At 35.9% G+C, this 18,800-nt stretch overlaps 1 protein-coding gene across 8 annotated transcripts in view; it reads left to right on the top strand.

Annotated features, from left to right (window-relative positions):
- VPS54 (VPS54 subunit of GARP complex) overlaps positions 1-18,800 on the top strand; it is a 149,355-nt gene that overhangs the window by 121,121 nt on the left and 9,434 nt on the right. For 7 of the 8 annotated variants that reach the window (XM_047069653.1, XM_047069654.1, XM_047069659.1 and 4 more), the window contains 7 exons: positions 1,231-1,412; positions 2,104-2,216; positions 5,862-5,925; positions 8,381-8,486; positions 9,434-9,521; positions 10,065-10,186; positions 10,293-10,373. In XM_047069653.1, the coding sequence (XP_046925609.1) occupies positions 1,231-1,412; positions 2,104-2,216; positions 5,862-5,925; positions 8,381-8,486; positions 9,434-9,521; positions 10,065-10,186; positions 10,293-10,373 (756 nt within the window). Of the gene's footprint in view, positions 1-1,230; positions 1,413-2,103; positions 2,217-5,861; positions 5,926-8,380; positions 8,487-8,743; positions 8,845-9,433; positions 9,522-10,064; positions 10,187-10,292; positions 10,374-18,800 lie in introns of those variants that run through there. The other variant, XR_006960350.1, reaches the window with a different exon arrangement.

The following is an 18,800-nucleotide window of genomic DNA, read 5'->3' as shown; positions in this document are numbered from 1 at the left end:
TTTTTTTTTTTTGAGAGAGAGAGAGAGAGTGAGCACAAGCATGAGCAGGGGAGGGACGGAGGGAGAGGGAGAGAGAATCTTAAGCAGGTTCCATACCCAGTGCAGAGCCTGACAGTGGGACTCGATCTCATGACTGTGAGATCATGATCTGAGCCAAAAATCAAGAGTCGGATGGTTAACTGAGCCACCTATGTGCCCCCTCATATTATATTTTTTTTTTTTAATTTTTTTTCAACGTTTTTATTTATTTTTGGGACAGACAGAGACAGAGCATGAACGGGGGAGGGGCAGAGAGAGAGGGAGACACAGAATCGGAAACAGGCTCCAGGCTCCGAGCCATCAGCCCAGAGCCTGACGCGGGGCTCGAACTCACGGACCGTGAGATCGTGACCTGGCTGAAGTCGGACGCTTAACCGACTGCGCCACCCAGGCGCCCCTTTATTTTAAATACTTAATAAAGTTAATGGTACTGGTATGGCCTATTAGGGAGATGTTGAAATGTAAAATAATCCAAATGAAAGAAATAGGAAAATTTATTATTCTTTGAAAAAAATTACTAAAAGACTTAATTTTGAAATATGATACCTTGGGGCGCCTGGGTGGCGCAGTCGGTTGAGCGTCCGACTTTAGCCAGGTCACGATCTCGCGGTCGGTGAGTTCGAGCCCCGCGTCGGGCTCTGGGCTGATGGCTCAGAGCCTGGAGCCTGTTTCCGATTCTGTGTCTCCCTCTCTCTCTGCCCCTCCCCTGTTCATGCTCTGTCTCTCTCTGTCCCAAAAATAAATAAACGTTGAAAAAAAAAACATAAGAAATATGATACCTTAATTAATTTGACGTTAATATGCTATTTTATATGTATATATATATATGTATATATACACCCACACACACCATATATGTGTGTATAACTGGCCAATATGTTAATAAAATTAGTTGAATTCCAATATTGTGAAAATTTTATAGTATGACCTGAATTTATTTGAGCTACTGTATTATAAAGGAATCAGAGTAAAATTTGGATATTTTAAGCTTTTAATGTTCAATTTCTGGGACTGAGGTATTGAGCAATTTCATTAAAAATAATGTTAAGATAATATTCATGAATTAATATATAATATATTATTAAAATAATTAATAGTAACATATCAAACTAATTTTGTTTTATAGCTTGTTCATATTTGATGTTATTCCTAATTCTCTGTCATGATTTTTGTGTTATCTTTAAAATTTAGGATGGTTTTCTTGAGAAGCTAAATTCTACGGAATTCATAACACTTTCTAGATTAATGGAAACATTCATTTTAGATACTGAACACATCTGTGGAAGAAAAAGCATGTCATTACTTGGAGCACTTCAGAGCCAAGCTAATAAATTTGTAAACAGGTTTCATGAAGAGAGAAAAACTAAGCTGAGGTATCATTACCATGTTCATTCTGCTTTTCAGTTTTTTCCCTTTCCTTTACAAAACATGATTACATTTAATTGATTGGTTAACCAAAACCCCTAAAAAACTTATTTTCCACTAAAGGCAGACTGTGGAATTAAAATCCCATTTCTCAGCTTTCCAAAGTGGAATTAGAATGTTTATTTACTTGTCACAAAGATCCTCAGTAGGTTGGCTTTTCTTTTCCCACTCAGTGGTAAAGTTAATTATGTTTCATTACTCTTCTTGGATAGGCTAAGAGATATAAAAAGAAATATTTTCTGAAAGTACTCATTATGAATGATTTCAGTTTATTAAGGTATACATTTATTTTATAAATCTTAGTACTAACAACAGCTAGTGGCCATTACTGTTTAAAAGTCAATGCCTTGTTTACATGAGATCTACTTGAATTTAACTAAGATACATATAGTGTCTTTATTATTACTAAAAGATACGAGAACAAAAGTCTTACATACACACTCAACTCTTTTCTTTTTAACCAAAGAAGATCGTGTTGAAATATCAGCACAGAGCCTGACACAGGGCTCAATCTCACAAAACGTGAGATCATGACCTGAGCTAAAATCAAGAGTTGGATGCTCATTCGACTGAGTCAACCAAGTGCCTTGTTGAAATATTGTTAAAGTTTATCTTCCTTTTTTCTCCCCCTTTGAATAGCCTCCTCTTAGACAATGAGCGCTGGAAGCAAGCTGATGTTCCTGCAGAATTTCAGGATCTTGTTGATTCTATATCAGATGGAAAGATTGCTTTACCTGAAAAAAAGTCAGGGGGTATGTGTATTCTTTCACATGCTGTCTTCCAGTTTTACACTGTTTATTCATTTTATAGGAATGCTTAACATTTCTTTAATTGACACTGCCTCAATTGACTGGAAAACTTATGTATGATAATTTGTAATAATAATTTCAGATATTTATTGATTGCTAACCATATGCCAGACCCTGGGCCAGGTGCTTTTACATGTATTATTCTAGTATATCCCCATAACAACCTTTGATGAAGATGCTATTGTTACCTTGTTTAACAGCAAGGAGGCATAAGGCTTCCAGGGGCTAAAGAATTCTGTACAAATGATGAGCTGAGATTTGAAACCTGCCTTATAATAATTTCATAGCTATGTTCTTAACCACTGTACTGTATTGTTTAAAGAAACGTATTCATTCACTGAATACTAATAAGCTTCTACTCTGTGTTAGATATTGAGACCGAGATAACAGTTATAATTCTACTTTCAAAGGGCTAAGTCTAGGGGCACCTGGGTGGCTCAGTCTGTTAAGCATCTGATTCTTGATCTCAGCTCAGGTCTTAATCTTGTTGTTGTGAGTTAAAGCCCCACATTAGGCTCTGTGCTGGGCCTGAAGCCTACTTAAAAAATAAAAATAAAAGGGCTGAGTCTAATAAAAAAAAATGTGGATTAGCAATCACAATTAATGCAGTAGTGATATGAAAAAAAAAACCAAAATGTAAAAAAGTGTAGAAAAAGAAAACTATGCAGGAAACTCAGAAGGAAAGGCCAGAGAAGTAGGAAGAAATCCAGAAGAACATAGAAGTAAAAAAATTAGAGTTTCAAGAAGAGAATTTTTATTGGTATCAAATGCCTGTTGGGTTTCATCTAAAAGAAATACAATAGCTGGAAGATACTTTTGTATGCCAGTTAAAGTAGAGCTGTCCTATGATAATAATGTAGGGAAACTTAAGTACAACTTATCCTATAACACCGTATTTAAAATTGTGAGACTATCAAATATTTTTTTTCTAATTTAAAAAAAATTTTAAGTAGATTCCATATGCAACATGGGGCTTGAATTTACTACCCTGAGATGAAGATTACATGCTCTACTGACTGAGCCATCCAGGCTCCCCAGTTGTTGAATATTTTTAATGTTTGTTTGTTTTTGAGAGAGGGAGAGACAGCACGAGCAGGGGAGGGGCAGAGAGAGAGGGAGACACAGAATCCAAAGTGGACTCCAGGCTCTGAGCTGTCAGCACAGAGCCTGATAAGGGACGGCTCGAACCCACAGACTGCGAGATCATGACCTGAGCTGAAGTCAGACGCTTAACTGACTGAGCCACTCAGGCACCCCCCAATTGTTGAATATTTTAAATGGAGGAGGCAGATGCATTTTCAAATTTTATGCATTTCATGAAATTTTAATATTTTTACGTAGAAATATTTTTAAATTGTGTATTTCACATTTGCACCAAATGTGACTGCACTACAAGAGAAAGACTGAGTAAAATACAGATAGTGACCACTAGTTTGACATGGAGGAGGTCATTTGCAATTATAGTAATTCAGTAGAGTGACAGAATCAGACTGTAGTTCAGTGCTAAGTAATTTGAAAGGTGAGGACCTGTAAACAAATGTAGCCTCCTTTTTCGACAGGTTTGTTTGTGAAGGGCAAGTGCATGATGAAGTAGCACTAGAAACCTAGGAGAATAATTAGATTATTATTTTAATCCACTCAGGGAGTTGAGAGAAGAGTTTTAAGGTAGGAGAGGCTGAATTATATTTTTGTGCTTAACAGAAAGAGAAAGAATGTTAAAGATAAGAGTGGAAGAGTGGCGCAGAGTGATTGTAAGGCAGGGCCTCTGGAATTAAATCCAGAGTTGAGGAGAAAGGCTATCTCTTCTCACACTGTGACAGGAGAGGAGGGGTTAAGGACAGGTGTAAAATAGAGTAGTTCATATAGAGCAGAGAGAAGAATTGAATGAATTAACTAGATTTCTGTTGCCTAGTGACCATTTTTTAGTAGGTAACAGTGTTGGGTGGCGGTCATAATCTTAATTGATTTTAAGATATTAGCAAAGCAAAAGTATTCAGGTAGCAAAGATTGAAAGAAAAACACCGATTATTCTAAATCACGATTTAAAATTGTAAGATTTATCTCTCATTTATTCTTTCAAGCTATATTTGATGACTTACCACTTTGTGAGTTGCTGTGCTAGATGACAATGATGGTTTTTGTCCTGAACAGCTCAAAGTTTTACAATCCATTCTCATGCGAGCATAACAATTTTTGAACTAAAATGATAGATATAGAGTGATTGAATTAACCATGTGTCTTTTTTTTTACCCCCAAAGTGAACTGTTTATTTTCACTTTCTCTTTGGAGGATACTAACAATAAGAGGTTTCTTTTATAACTCTATTTCTGTCCCAGACTTCTATTTTTTCCTCTGAGTGAGAAAGTACATGCTATTAGAAGTCCATCACCATTTTACTTGTTCTTACCAAGTTAAGGATCCTTGGTTATTATTCATTCATTGACCACCATTCATTAATGAGTTACTAGCTACTTGTCTAGGCATTGGGGAAATGAAAATTAATGGATAGCAATTAATACTAATTGAATGCTTACCTAAGGCTAGACAGTTTGTTCTCAGCACATTGCGTTCTTATTTATAGGCCTGTGAACTAGATACTGTTAGTATTCCCAGTTAACAAATATGGAAAGTGAGGCGCAAAGAAATTAGGCAACTTGCCTAAGGTTACAGAGCTAGGAAGTGGTAGAGCTGAGTTCCAGATACAGGCAGACTGACTTTAGGGCCCTTTCTTTTCACTACTATGCTCTGCCGTTTTCTTTGTAATGTAGAGAATTGGTTAAGACACAGTCCCTATCTTCAAAAATTTAATCTGGTATACAGATTAGAAATTTGAAGTTGTGTCACACTGAATTTCTTTCCTTGAAGGAAATGAGGAAGTAGATATTTAATGTCAAGTCAAAGGGACTTGAGGCTTGGGGAAGCATAATAATGGGCCCGTGATAATCTAAATAATTTGGCTGATTAAGAACAATAATCCAGTCTACTCTACTTTTCACTTCAACATGCTGAGTTTTGTTTTATAACGGTAAGAAATACCACATGCTGAAAATAATTTTTGGACTGAAGTCTTGAAAATTATATCTCTCTATTGAGTATAGGAATTAGTTTATAATCTAAGAATTATAGACAACCAGTTGAAATTCTAGTTCTGCCTTTGCAAACTAATATATTATTTTTTTTTACTCACTGATCATCTACCAGAGGGCAGACCTAGGATCGGCAGTTTGTAGTCATGATCTCTGTTGTTAACAAAAACACTGAAAGATAGATTCCGTTATCCATGTTTAATGGATACAGATGTTGACACTGAAAGAAGTTAACTAATTGGCACAAGTTCTTGCATCCCGTGATTGGCAGTACTGGAACTCAAATCCATATTTCTCTGATTCCAAACCCAATATACTTTATTCCGTGCCAAATTGCTTCCTAAGAAGGAGACATTTGTTTTTGAATATAAGATAGTTTCCAGCCCTACCAGCCCTAAATTGGAACTATCTTCTTCGTTTTTTTCCTAGTTTAAATTTTTACTTTAATAATTTGTTTAGTCTTGTTCCTATGTCTCTCTTTGTTATTTGCTTTACTCTCTAGTTACGGAAGAAAGAAAACCAGCTGAAGTTCTCATTGTAGAGGGACAACAATATGCTGTCGTTGGGTGAGTGACACATTTTTCTTTATTAGTTGAGTCAGTTATTTAAATAAAACATAGGTCTTCTAGTTCCCCCTTGATGTGAATTGGAAATTTTAGATTAATAATTTTATTTATTAATTTTTTAACATGTTTTTTTTTCATTTACTTATTTTGAGACAGAGAATGTGTGCAAGTCAGGGAGGGACAGAGAGGGGGAGAGACAGAGAATCCCAAGCAGGCTCTGCGCTCTCAGCACAGAGCCTGACGTGAGGCTTGAATCTAGAAACTGTGAGATCATGACCTGAGCCAAAATCAAGAGTTAGATGCTCAACCACCTGAGCCACCCACGTGCCCCATAGATTAACAATTTTAAATTTTAAAAATAATTTAAAGGATATTTTATGGATTCCTCTCCATTTTCTATATTTTATAGTATTCTATATCTTAAATTAGGGACTACACTGCTGGCTTTACAAGAAATGGGTTGATAAATTTTTTTCGTATAATAAGAAATGTGGAGGTATACAACCCAAGGGTGGAATACTGGCTTTATGGTGTTATTAATATTTCAGGCTCTTTCTGTCTTCTTTTTCTGAAGCTTTGTGCTGCTCAGTAACAGAGGTTACTCTGTGTGCCTCAGTTCTCTTATCTGTAAATCAAAACGTGAAAATAGTACTAAGAACTATTACAGAATTAAACATATAACTCATATAAGGCATTTGGCATAGTTCTAGCACCTAATAAGTTGATAGTTGTTATCACTTATTTCTGTTATCATTTGTCATTAGGTCTTTTTTACCAATGACAGTATTTCAAATTCCAGTTAACTAAGGAAAATATAAATTCCAGTTTTGTTTGTCTAGTACTACATGCCATTTTTTAAATGGGTAGTTAAAATAATATCTTAATATTCTTTAATAGCACTTCATAATTTAAGTATTTTCATAGCAACAATCTTGTTTAATCTCTACAACCACATTGTGAAATAAACACTTCAGGGATTATTGTTCCCTTTCTACAGTTAAGAGAATTGATCCTCAGAAGTTTAAGTGGTTGATATAAAATGACCCAAATGGAGTCAGGATTAGAGTCAAGGTCTAGCTCCCAAGATAAAGACCAAGATTCTTTCTCCCTTTTGTTTCTTATCACTGTATAAATCTTTTCTAAAATACACACCCCCTCCAGGAGAATGATTGATCTTTTCCTTGAGACTCCTTGTGCCTCTAAAATAGCACTTTTCTCAGTATATTAAAATTATTTATGTATATATCTCCCTGGTTAGTTTTGAGTTACTTGAAGATGGTGATGTCTTACCATTTATATTTTACTTTGTACCCAATAAATAATCAAAAAGTATGTATTGAATTGATGCATTTTCTCAGTCTGTTTCTCTTTCATGAATGAAAGCTTCCCTTTTTTTCCTCCTCTGGAGTTCTTTTCTGCTTCTAGTAGGGCAAAGATTTTTTCAACCTTATAATCTTATCCCTTCAATCTAATTATGATTTCTCTCCCTAATTACCCATTTTCTTGTTATTCTTGCTTGATGGCAGTGGTCACCTCTGGCTTTCTGGCTCTTTAGGCAAAGAGACTGCTCCCCAAAATTTAACTCCCTGGCTAAAGGGAAAATATTTTATCTTCTGAGAGAAGACTACAAAAGATAAATAGTGAACCCCTGCCCAGTAAAGCAGATACTAGAAATATGCATGGAGAATAATATGGAGAATAATGAAGCTGTTATAAAGGCTAGACTCCTTCTTGAATCACTATTTCCTGGTATCCTTCAGACTTTCATAAAACATTATTTTATATGGATCACTCATTTCTAAGCCTCTCATTGAACTTAGATGTCCAATAATGAATGGCTCTATTTACCTTAACCTCAACCTTATTTAAGCTCCTAGTAGTGTCTCTCTTTAATCTATGACATGCCCAGCTAATGAGCTGGTAACTTTCTCATCTTTGGAAAACCTTTTGTGACTTACCCGATAAACTTCTTAGGAGATACCATTGTTCTTAGAAGCCACAGTTTCTCTTTCATCTCACTAAGAAAGTCATGATTAGGTGCCTGTCATTAATTCAGCACTTAGGATTGAGTACCTACTATTATTATGATTATTCAGAAATCCTGGGTAGGACTTTTGTCAGTGTTTCTGGCCAAGGAATGGGATATCTGCCTTATTGAAGAGCCTTAATAGGAATGTGACATAAGAGAGTGATGTGCCAAAGCACAAAACTTAAGGAAGTACTCATTCTCAGTGTCATGCAAGTGCTGGCCCTGCAATTGTGTGACCCTGAAAATGAGTTCCTCCTTAATTTTGCACCCTAGAAATCTCTCTTGCCTCACCTCAATCCCTCTCTGCTGCGCTTATATGTAAAACACATAATTTCAGTTACCAAGATCAGTATTGATTTTTATGTGCTGAATCATTTTAACTCTCTTGTTTTGACTGCGTGTTGGGTCATCTTTCTTTTCTTATAGAACTGTATTGCTGTTGATAAGAATTATCCTTGAATATTGCCAGTGTGTGGATAATATCCCATCTGTTACTACTGACATGCTTACTCGTCTGTCAGATTTATTGAAGGTGTGTATGATTTCACTGCGATGGAAAAATAGTTGGAAGAAATAATTCATTAGAGTATGACTAATCTTCAAATTCTGAGACATTTCAAGGTTAAGTTTTCTTTAAGACATTAATTTTGTACATTTGATTGTGGTTGAATCACAACATGTTACTGGAAGAAGGCCACCTACTTCCTTCTCACTTCGCATTTAGTGATTCCTCATTATACCCATAGAGTTGTTAATGACATTGGAGACAGGAGATGATTTGTTCGTTAGGTGCTGAACATGACTGAGGCCACTTAGGTCAAAAAACCTGGACTGGTTTCAAATGTGCATGGAAGGAATTCACTGAACTTTACAAAATTCATCTCACTAAGGTTAGAGATTTTTCTTAAATCATTCTTTCAGAACCATTGATGTGAAATGAAAATGTGGTGATAATTTTATTCAGCCATTTCATTTTAACAGATTTTTTTAACTGCTAGCATAAAGAAAAGGCTTCTTTTCAAATGTCTAATCAGTTAATTCTCCCCCCAAATTGAGTTGTCATATTTTAGTCCAGAAAGATTTTGTTACCCTTTTGAAAATAGGACCCTCTGATAAGAATGCAGAAACTGAGCTAGTTTTTTTTTTTAATTGAAGTATAATTAACATATAGTGTTATGTTAGTTTCAGTGAAACTGAGCTAGTTTTATGAATGCAGACTAAAGCATTTCTGAACAATTTATTTTTAGAATTTTACTTTTTTCCTACCAGACAATAAATATTATCATTTAGGAACACCCCTCGCCTCTTTTTTGTCATTACATAAATAGATCCTAGTTGCTCCTACTAGAAAATTCATTTGGTCCTTGAATGAGAGGAAAGAGGAATGTAGTTTTAGAACTGTAAATAAACACATTGCCAGCATATACAGAACAGTTTTTAATAAATTGTTGGGCTTTTTCTTTCTCCTTCCTTTGTTAGTACTTCAATTCAAGAAGTTGCCAGTTAGTTCTTGGAGCTGGTGCACTGCAAGTTGTTGGATTAAAAACAATAACTACAAAAAATTTGGGTATGGATTCTTGTTTTTAATTCACATGTTGAGATTTTACGATGATGTTGCTATACTCATTGTGTTTTTAGTACACCTGATGTTTTTATGACTCTAAAGACTCTAAAGTTATTTCACTGTTCGATGTATTACCATGATTGAAAAATTGGCTTCTGGGGAAATGTTGTGAGGAATTTCCACTCTAATGAGTATAAGTTATTTGGAAGTTGCACCACTATAGAAAATGTTAAGATGTAATGTGTATGAGGTGCTTTGAGGTGAAAGATATCTGAATGTCACAAGAGAATCCGTTGTCCCATTAGCTTCCTCATGTCAGTAATACTAACAACTTGAGGTCATTGGGAAAAGCAGCATGTTTACTACATTATTCAGTACCAAATTATTTAAGTGAAATAATGTTGCTTTCTGCCACTGTGTTCTTCATTTATGAAATAAACTGGGGTCTGTATGAAATTGACATTTTAAAATTTATTTTGATATATAATTAAAGTAAACATTCTCTTTTTTGTTTCTCCGTGATGTATCCACTGCCTGGATCTTCAGCTCTATCTTCACGTTGTTTGCAGTTAATTGTGCACTACATTCCTGTGATCCGGGCTCATTTTGAAGCTCGACTACAGCCTAAGCAGTATAGCATGCTTAGGCATTTTGATCATATCACTAAGGTACTTTTCCTTGTATTTTCTACTGAAGTTTCGTAAATTTAATTCCTTAATTGGTAAATATTTTTTAGATGTGTTCCAGGGACTTTAATATTCTGTCTCATTACAGGACTACCATGACCACATCGCTGAAATATCAGCTAAGCTTGTAGCGATAATGGATAGCTTATTTGACAAGCTGTTATCCAAGGTAATGATTTATGGAAACTATTAGGCAATGTTTAAAGGCATTGTGCCTTTTCACAGTTGTCTAGCCAATCAAATTCCTCAGGGTTTAGAAAAACTCAATAAATTGTTCAGATTGCCCAATAGTGGATAGTCATCTCCTAGGGGGTTGGGAGGGGACAGGAGGGAGATTATTTTAAGAATGATAGAAACTCTCTACAGAAGTGATTTTATGTTAGCTACATTGACAAATATGTAGCTTCTTCAAACTAGATTTTAGTCTGAAAGCCTTCCAGAGATAGAATTGGGAGAACAAAGTTCAAAATAGAGAAAAAAGTAAATACGTTATTTGTGGGAAGGTATATTCTTTATTTTCCAGACTGAAATGGCAAAGTCTGAGGTGCTGTATTATTTCCCTCATAGATAATCAATTTCAATATCCGTTTCTTGTTTGCTTCCCATTCCTAATAGATCATTAAAAGAAGTATTGGTTTCCAATGAATCCTGTATTACACTGGAGAGTATTTCCAGAAAAATGTTACTTAATCAGCCTTAGTCACTTTTGCTCTATCCTTCACTGTTTTCTTTTCCTAAGTTCCTTAACACCTGTCTTAGCGACAAAGCAGAAATTTCATAACTTGAAATTTTGAAGGTTTATTTAGTTTATATGTTTTGCCCAAGAGTATGTTTAGGGTAATCATCAAACGAGGCACTTTGGTATGCTTTTCTGCTATTTGCATTCTTCAGGATTCTGAGATGGCAGGAGCAGCAGGCACATGAAAATCATAAAAGCGCAAGATAAAATGGCATCCATTCACAGATACAGATGTACTCGCACCTTTGAAGGTGACAGTGGGGAAAGAGTGCTTGGAAAATAAGATTGCATTTGTTTAATAGTTCTCAAATGCTTTGGTTGTAAGACACCTCTTTATACTCTTAAAAATAATCAACGACCTCAAACAGCTTTTATTTATGCAAATTGTACCAATCAGTAAGTACCATATTAGACGTTAAAACTAAGAAAAATTTAAAACACAAGAATACACAAACGCACATTCCATTGGCCATCAGAATGATGACATTGTTACAACTCCTCTAAAAATCCCTACTCTGCAATCATGAGAGAATGAGAGTGAAAAAGTAACATTTTAGTATTATTATGAAAATGGATTTTAGTCCACAGTTTCCTAGAAAGAGTATCTGACTCCCAGGTGTCCCCAGACTGCACTTTGAGAATGTCTGAGGTGGCTGATAGATAACCGAGATGTTTTATGCTTTTAAGAAGCTTAAAGAATTTATAGTCATGGGCAAACATACCTGTATTATGTTCTACCTGTTACATTAGTTTCTAGTTTTGTATGGAGAAGAAATATTGTTTAGGAATTCTCTGATTTTCTTTATGGTTGCCAAGTAGTAACTAAATTCAAAAGCAGTTCTGTTTCACCAGTTTTGCTTTTTGATACTTGGCATTCTTCTGTCTACCAAAAGTCAATAAATAACAATGTGACTACTCTCAAGAAGTTTACCATCTGTTACCAGAGAGGAGGTGGGCAGGGGATGGGTTAATAGGTGATGGGTATTAAAGAGGGCACTTGTGATGAGCCCTGGGTGTTGTATGTAAGTGACGAATCACTAAATTCTACACCTGAAACTAATATTACGCAGTATGTTAACTAAATGGAATTTAAATAAAAACCTGGAGGAAAAATAATTTTTAACAAAAAGTTTACCCTCTAACAAGGCAGAGGACTGCAAACACCTAACAATGTTAAATAGTGGAATTAGGAATAAGCTGTGGAATATAATGAAACAAACCCAAAAAAGTGCCAGTACTCTTAAAACCTTGACTTTATTCTATCATTTTGGTCATACAGAGTTTTGTTTGTTTTTTTGTTTTGTTTGTTTGTTTTTACCAAGAATTGGGACTGTGGCTAGACATTTTCCTGTGGCAATTAGTTTTATTCATTTTTAGATTTTTAATTTTTTGATAAAAAATAATTATTTAATGAGCTTTGCAAATATTTATCACCTATATTTAATAGTCATATCTTGCTTTTTTGCTAAAATAAATGTGAGGCATTACGATACTTCATCCCTACATAGTATGTATTTCTAAAACTAAAGGACCCTTTGTTAAATATTCATGCTACCATATCATACCTAACAAAACTAGCAATAATTCCTTAATATCATCTAATATTTATTCTTATCTAAAATTTATCAGTTGTCTCAAAATGTCTTTTTTCAATAACTTGTTTGAACAGAGGCTTCTCTACATAGTCTACACAGTACATTTAGTTACTATGTTTCCTATGTCTTTTATAAAGTTTAAATATCCTGCTCCCCATTATTTTTAATGTTAAGAATGTGCCTAGACTTTTGCAACTTAGTGTTTTCACTACTATTTTTCCTACTAACTACTTCTCCCATTACCTGTTACATTCTCTCTGTACTAACATGTCTCTCTGCCCTTCCCTGCTGTATTTGCTTCATGTGTTGCCCAGGAGTTTAGCTCTGTTTTTAATTCATACTGAAATACCAGTCAATGTTTGAGTTGGGTTAGCCTCTTAATTTTAGCTTTTTATTTTCTTATCTGAAAATTTTATTTGGAGAAAGAAGGATAACACAGTAATATAGGCTCTTTCTAAGAAGCTAATAAGTAGTGGTACCATTGCTTGGGTAGAATGAATCATTAATATGTAATTGTACTACTGACTAAACTAATGTCCCAGCCTTCACTTATTCATTCATTCAGGAAGTTAAATTGTGTTAAGTAACCAGGATACAGAAGGGTTAGGAAATCTTCAGCATTGTCCCTCAAATAGTAAAATATCCAATAGGAAAAGTAGATTGATAATTTTAACAGGAAATAGAATATGTAAAGTGCCACAAGTAAGGAATCGACTTTGTGCTATTGAAGCTTTTAATGCTTTGGAAGAGATGGTTGCCAGCTGAGGAGGGAGATCTGGGAAAGCTTTAGGGATGTGGCATGCATGTAAGTTTTGCTCGTAAAGATAGGCATGGTTAGGGCAAATGAAGTTGAGGTAAAGAGATACTCTGAGGTAACAGCATGTAGGTAAGAATCATAAGGAGGAAGTTTAGTGTCAGGGTTTTGGAGTCAGGTAGACCTAAGTTCAAATTCAATGTTTGTCACATATTTGCCATTGAAGCAAAATTGGAAAATTTTTAATTTGGAAAAATTATTAATTTCCTTAACTTCAGTTTCTGTCTTTAAATTGGGAAAATAATAGAGCCTCATAAGGTTATAGTGAGGATTAATGAGATAATATACATGGGGTACTTTTCTTTTATCGTGTGTCTGACTATAGCAAGTTTCTAGTAAATGTTGAATGCTAATGCTTTTGCTGTTGTTGTTAATAACAACAAAGTTAAGTTATTCTATTTAGCCAATGAATCAGGGTGAGTGAACTGATTGTTAGGTGAACTGAGATATGTTAGGAAGATAGTGAAGAGTTTTGACTACCAGTGGAAAGCTAAACAGTTTAAGTCAGGTTTATGGGGATATAACACGTTCAATAAAATGCACCCTTTTTCTTAAAAAAAAAAAAAAAAAAAGAATTTTTTTTTTTTTATTTGAGAGACACAGAGAGTGTGGGAGAGGCACAGAGAGAGAGAGAGAGAGAGAGAGAGAGAGAGAGAGAGAGAGAATCTTAAGCAGGCTCCATGCTCAGCACAGAGCTCAATACAGGGCTCCCTCCCACTACCCTGGGGTCATGACCTGAGCTGAAATCAAGAATAAGACGCTCAACCAACTAAGCCACCCAAGCACCCCTAAAATTCACCATAAGTATATGATGACTTTAATAATAGAACTACCACAATCAAGATATTGACCAGTTCCATCACTGTTAAACATTGTCTCCAGCAGTCAGTTCTCTTCCCACATCCCAAAACCTTGACACCACTGATCTGATGTTCATCTGTATAGTTTTGCTTTTTCCAAAATGTCCTATAAATGGAATTATACAGAATGTAGCTGTTGTCCCAGGCTCCTTTCATTTAACATAATGCTTTTGAAATTTATAGCATATGTTAGTGGTTTGTTCCTTTTTATTATAGAGTAGTATCAATTGTACGGATGCATCACTTTGTTTATAAACCCATTTATCAGTGAATAGACCTTTGAGTTGTCTCCAGTCTTTGCCTGTTACAATAATGCTGCTATAAACATTCATGTGCACATCTTTATGTGGGCATGTATTCTATTTCTTTTGTGTAAATACAAAAATTTTGTACATAAATGCAAAACTTTATAATATCTTTACAAAAAACTGCCAAATTGTTTTCTGAAGTGATTGTACCATTTTGTCTTCCTACTTTTGATATATCAGAGTTCGGGGTGCTCTTCATCTTCACCCGCACTTTATATTGTCTGTATGGTTTTTTTTGTTTTTGTTTTGTTTAACTTTTTTAATGTTTATTTTTTGGAGAGTTTTTAAGTATTTTCTCCCAGTCTATCGCTTATCTTTTCATTTTCTTGACAGTGTCATACAAAAGCAGTTTTAAATTCTGATGAATTCCAGTTTATCATTTCTTTCTTTTATTGTTCATGCTTGTGTCCTATCCTAAGAAGTTTCTGTATAACCCAAGTTACACAGATAATTTCCAGTGTTTTCTTATATCTGTGATCCATTTCTAGTTGATTTTTGTATGTAGTGCAAAGTATGAGTCAGTGTTCATTTTTCTGGATAGTTCCAGCACCTTTTGTTGAAGGCTATCCTTTCTCCATTGGCATCTTTGTTGAAAATCAATTGGCTATTTTTGTGTGGGTCTTTTTTTGAACTGTCTAATCTGTTCCTTTGACCTGTAAGTCCATCTTACACCAATACTACACTGTCTTAACTACTGTAGCATTACTAGAAGTCTTGGAATCAGGTAATGTAAGTCCTGGGATGTGAAGCCTTCTCAGTGGCCCCACCCCTCCTCCAGTGGTAACCAATTTGGTTTATGATCCTAGGCTTAAAGGTATTTTCTGTTTCTGTTCCTCACACAGTGGCCCTGGGGATGAAAGAGTTTGGTGCCCTTTCTCAGTGACTTAAGGCTTTTGCTTGGTATAAGAGGAGGGTGCAGGGAATTCGTCGGCATTGGTTCCTTTTCTCTAGTGGCAGCCATTCGCCTCCTGCTTGTCTGTGCTGCTACTGAGAGTGACTCTGTGGTCTCCTGCTCTGATCTCAGTGTTGCTTCCGAGTACCTTCCGGAGACCCATAGAGAAGAGCCTGTGAATGAGTGCACACTCTCCTTGTAGCTAGAGTTCTCATTTAGTGTAAACATATACTAGTTCATATTTTGCCTTTGGGATTTTGTTAAAATGTTAGTTGTTTTCTTTCTTTTTTGCTTCTGTGGTAGTCACCTCTTCGTCCTATGCTCTGCCATAATGAGACATTTCGTGTGTCCCATCTCCTCAGAAGGGCTTGTGACTCTTTGGTATTTGTTCCCGTGGTTCTGGGACCTTTGTTCTCTGATGGGTTGAAAAAAAGTTATGATTTTGTAAATTATTATGGTTTTTCTTGTGGTTAGGGTAGTAGAACATTGTCTTACAGCTTTCTAAATTTTAAACAGAGTAGAACCCCAAGATTTTTAAACTAACAAATCACCTGATTAGAATTGCACTTCAGAAGGACTTATCAGATAGTATGTAGAATGGATTTGAGGTGATATGAAATGTCTTCTGTTTGGAATAGTTTCACTTAATTGTTATCATTTGAAGACGCAGCAGCCCAGGTGTGCTGCTCAGGAAGCCACCTCCACTATTGCCTAAATGTCCTTCATCCATGTTCCTGTAGCATGCAATGTCCACTTTCTGGAACACCAACCAGCTTTTAGGCAGCTCCCCAAAGCTCCCTGTCTCTGATTCATCTTTGTACACTCCAACTATTGTAGTATCTGACACATTCATTCCAGCATACGTATTCTCATATGTAGGTCCATATACTCATATACATACATATGTACATATATACATACATATATGTACATATACATACACATCTAAGAAAATACTTATCCAGAAGTTACTGTGTACCAAGCAGCTTTATTTAATGTTTGTTGACCTTATAATTGGACTCATTAAAATGCTAGTATATTTTTTCAGATAAGAAGTATTGAAGACCTCACCTAGGGCAATGTTTCTCAACTGAGACAGTTTTGTTCCCAGAGGATATTCAGAAGTGTTGTGATATTTTTGGTTGTCAGAGTTTGGGGAGTGGGCTGATACTGGTACTGAACATCCTATAATACACAGGACAGCCCTCGCAACAATGAATGATGTAGCCAAAATGTCAGTAGTGTAGAGGTTGAGAAACTCTGACCTAGAGTATTAATGTGCAAAATACTCTGAAAGTACATTTGATGGCACTTAGTCACCAATTCAATATAAGGAACCAAGGAGAAGGAGGAATAAAAGCTGAGTTGGAGATTTCCAGGCTGTGTGAGCAGGAGGATTGTAATAACAGCAATAGTAATTGAAACAGGAAAGAGGCAGGTTTGGGAAAGCTTATAGTAAACTCAGTTATGGTATGGAACATTTAGGAAATGTGTGACTTAATAAAGTGGTTCTGGATTAGAGATAAATTAGAAGCTGTTAGATTGAATGAGATTGACAGGAGAGAAAGAAGGGAAAATGAGGGGGGTTAACACGGAAGAAGCTTTGCACTTAGGAGATAGGAGACATCTTTTTCCTCCAGGAGGGGAGGAAGGAACCAGGAAAGCATTGTGTCACACAAGGACTGTGTTTCAAGCGTGAAGGTATGTGAATACTGCAGAGTAGTGAGGAAGCAGAAGTAGAAAAGTTACTAAATTTGGAAGTTTGGATGTCTTTAGTGATTTTGGCAGAAAGAAATTTCAGAAGATTGTTAATAGTAGAAGAAGGTGGTTTGGGGTGGTGGCAAGAATCAAATTTTAAGGGTTGAGAATAAAGAATATGGTATCAAGTTTCAGTGACTGAAGAAATATGATGGTGAAGGTTAGATGGAAAGAATAGTATCTTTAGGGGGGCGCCTGGTTGCTCAGTTGGTTAAGCGTCCAACTTCGGTTCAGGTCATGATCTCGCGGTCCATGAGTTCGAGCCCTGCTTCGACCTTGTGTTTCATGGGTTCGAGGCTCGCATTGGGCTCTGTGCTGACAGCTCAGAGCCTGGAGCCTGTTTTAGCTTCTGTCTCTCTCTCTCTCTCTCTCTCTCTCTCTCTCTCTCTCTCTGACCCTCCCCTGTTCATGCTCTGTCTCTGTCTCAAAAATAAATAAACATTTAAAAAAAAATTTAAAAAAAAGTGATATCTTTAGGGAAAGCAAGGTTCATCTTTAGGTGTGAAGGAAGGTTTTGGGGGTGTACTAGGTTCCCAGAGCTGCCAAAACAAATTACCACAGACCAAGTGGCTTAAAACCACAGAAATTTATTCTTTCATAATTCTAAAAGCTAGAAGTCCTATATCAAAGTGTTGTCGGCCATGCTTCCTCTGAAGGTTCTAGCAAAGAGTCTTTCCCTGCCTCTTTCTAGTTTCTGGTGCCTGCTGTCATTCTCTGTTGGCATTCTTTGGCTTATAGATGCACCATTTCAATATCTACCTCTGTCTTCATGTGGCCATTTTCCTTCTGTGTGTCTTTCTAAATTTCCTTAATTTTTTTTATTAAAATTTTTTTAATGTTTATTTATTTTGAGAGAGAGAGAGAGAGAGACAGACCGTGAACAGGTGAGGGGCAGAGAGAGAGGGAGACAGGGGCAGAGAGAGAGACAATCTGAAGCAGGCTCCAGGCTCTGAGCAGTCAGCACAGAGCCCTACGTGAGGCTTGAACTCAACAAACCGTGAGATCATGACCTGAGCCGAAGTAGGACTCTTAACCAATTGAGCCGCCCAAGTGCCTCTCCTTTCTTTTATAAGGACATCAGTCAGTGGATTTAGTGCCCACTCTAATCCAGTATGACCTTATAAAGTTCAGAGTAAACATGAATTTGGGCAGATACTATTCAGTACAGGGTGGTAGTTAAAATAAGGGGATGTTACCATAACGAGGTAACTACTTCCTAACTACTAGGATGCCTAAATAAAAGGACAGTAACAAGTGTTGGTGAGGATATGGAGATATTGGAACCCTCATACACTGCTGGGTAGGGTTTTAAAAAAAAATTGGCATTTTCTAAGAAGATTAAATATAAAGTTACCATATGACCCAGTAATTCCACTTCTAGGTATACACCTAAAAGAATTGAAAACACTTGTCCACACAAAATCCAGTACATGAATGTTCATGGCATCATTACTGATAGCCAAAAAGTAGAAAGAAACCAAATGTCCATCAATAGATGATTGGATAAACTGTGGTATATTCATTCAATAGAATATCATGCAGCCATTTAAAAGATGAAGTATTGATGCATGTCAACAACATGGATGAATCTTGAAAGCATTATGCTAAGTGAAAAAAGCTAGTCACAAAA

Source organism: Lynx rufus, unplaced genomic scaffold, assembly GCF_022079265.1.
Source record: "Lynx rufus isolate CCGP_SWC_20201006 ecotype Redwood Valley unplaced genomic scaffold, mLynRuf1.p SCAF_8, whole genome shotgun sequence".
Taxonomy (NCBI): domain Eukaryota; kingdom Metazoa; phylum Chordata; class Mammalia; order Carnivora; family Felidae; genus Lynx; species Lynx rufus.
This window is presented reverse-complemented; position numbering and strand designations above follow the sequence as displayed.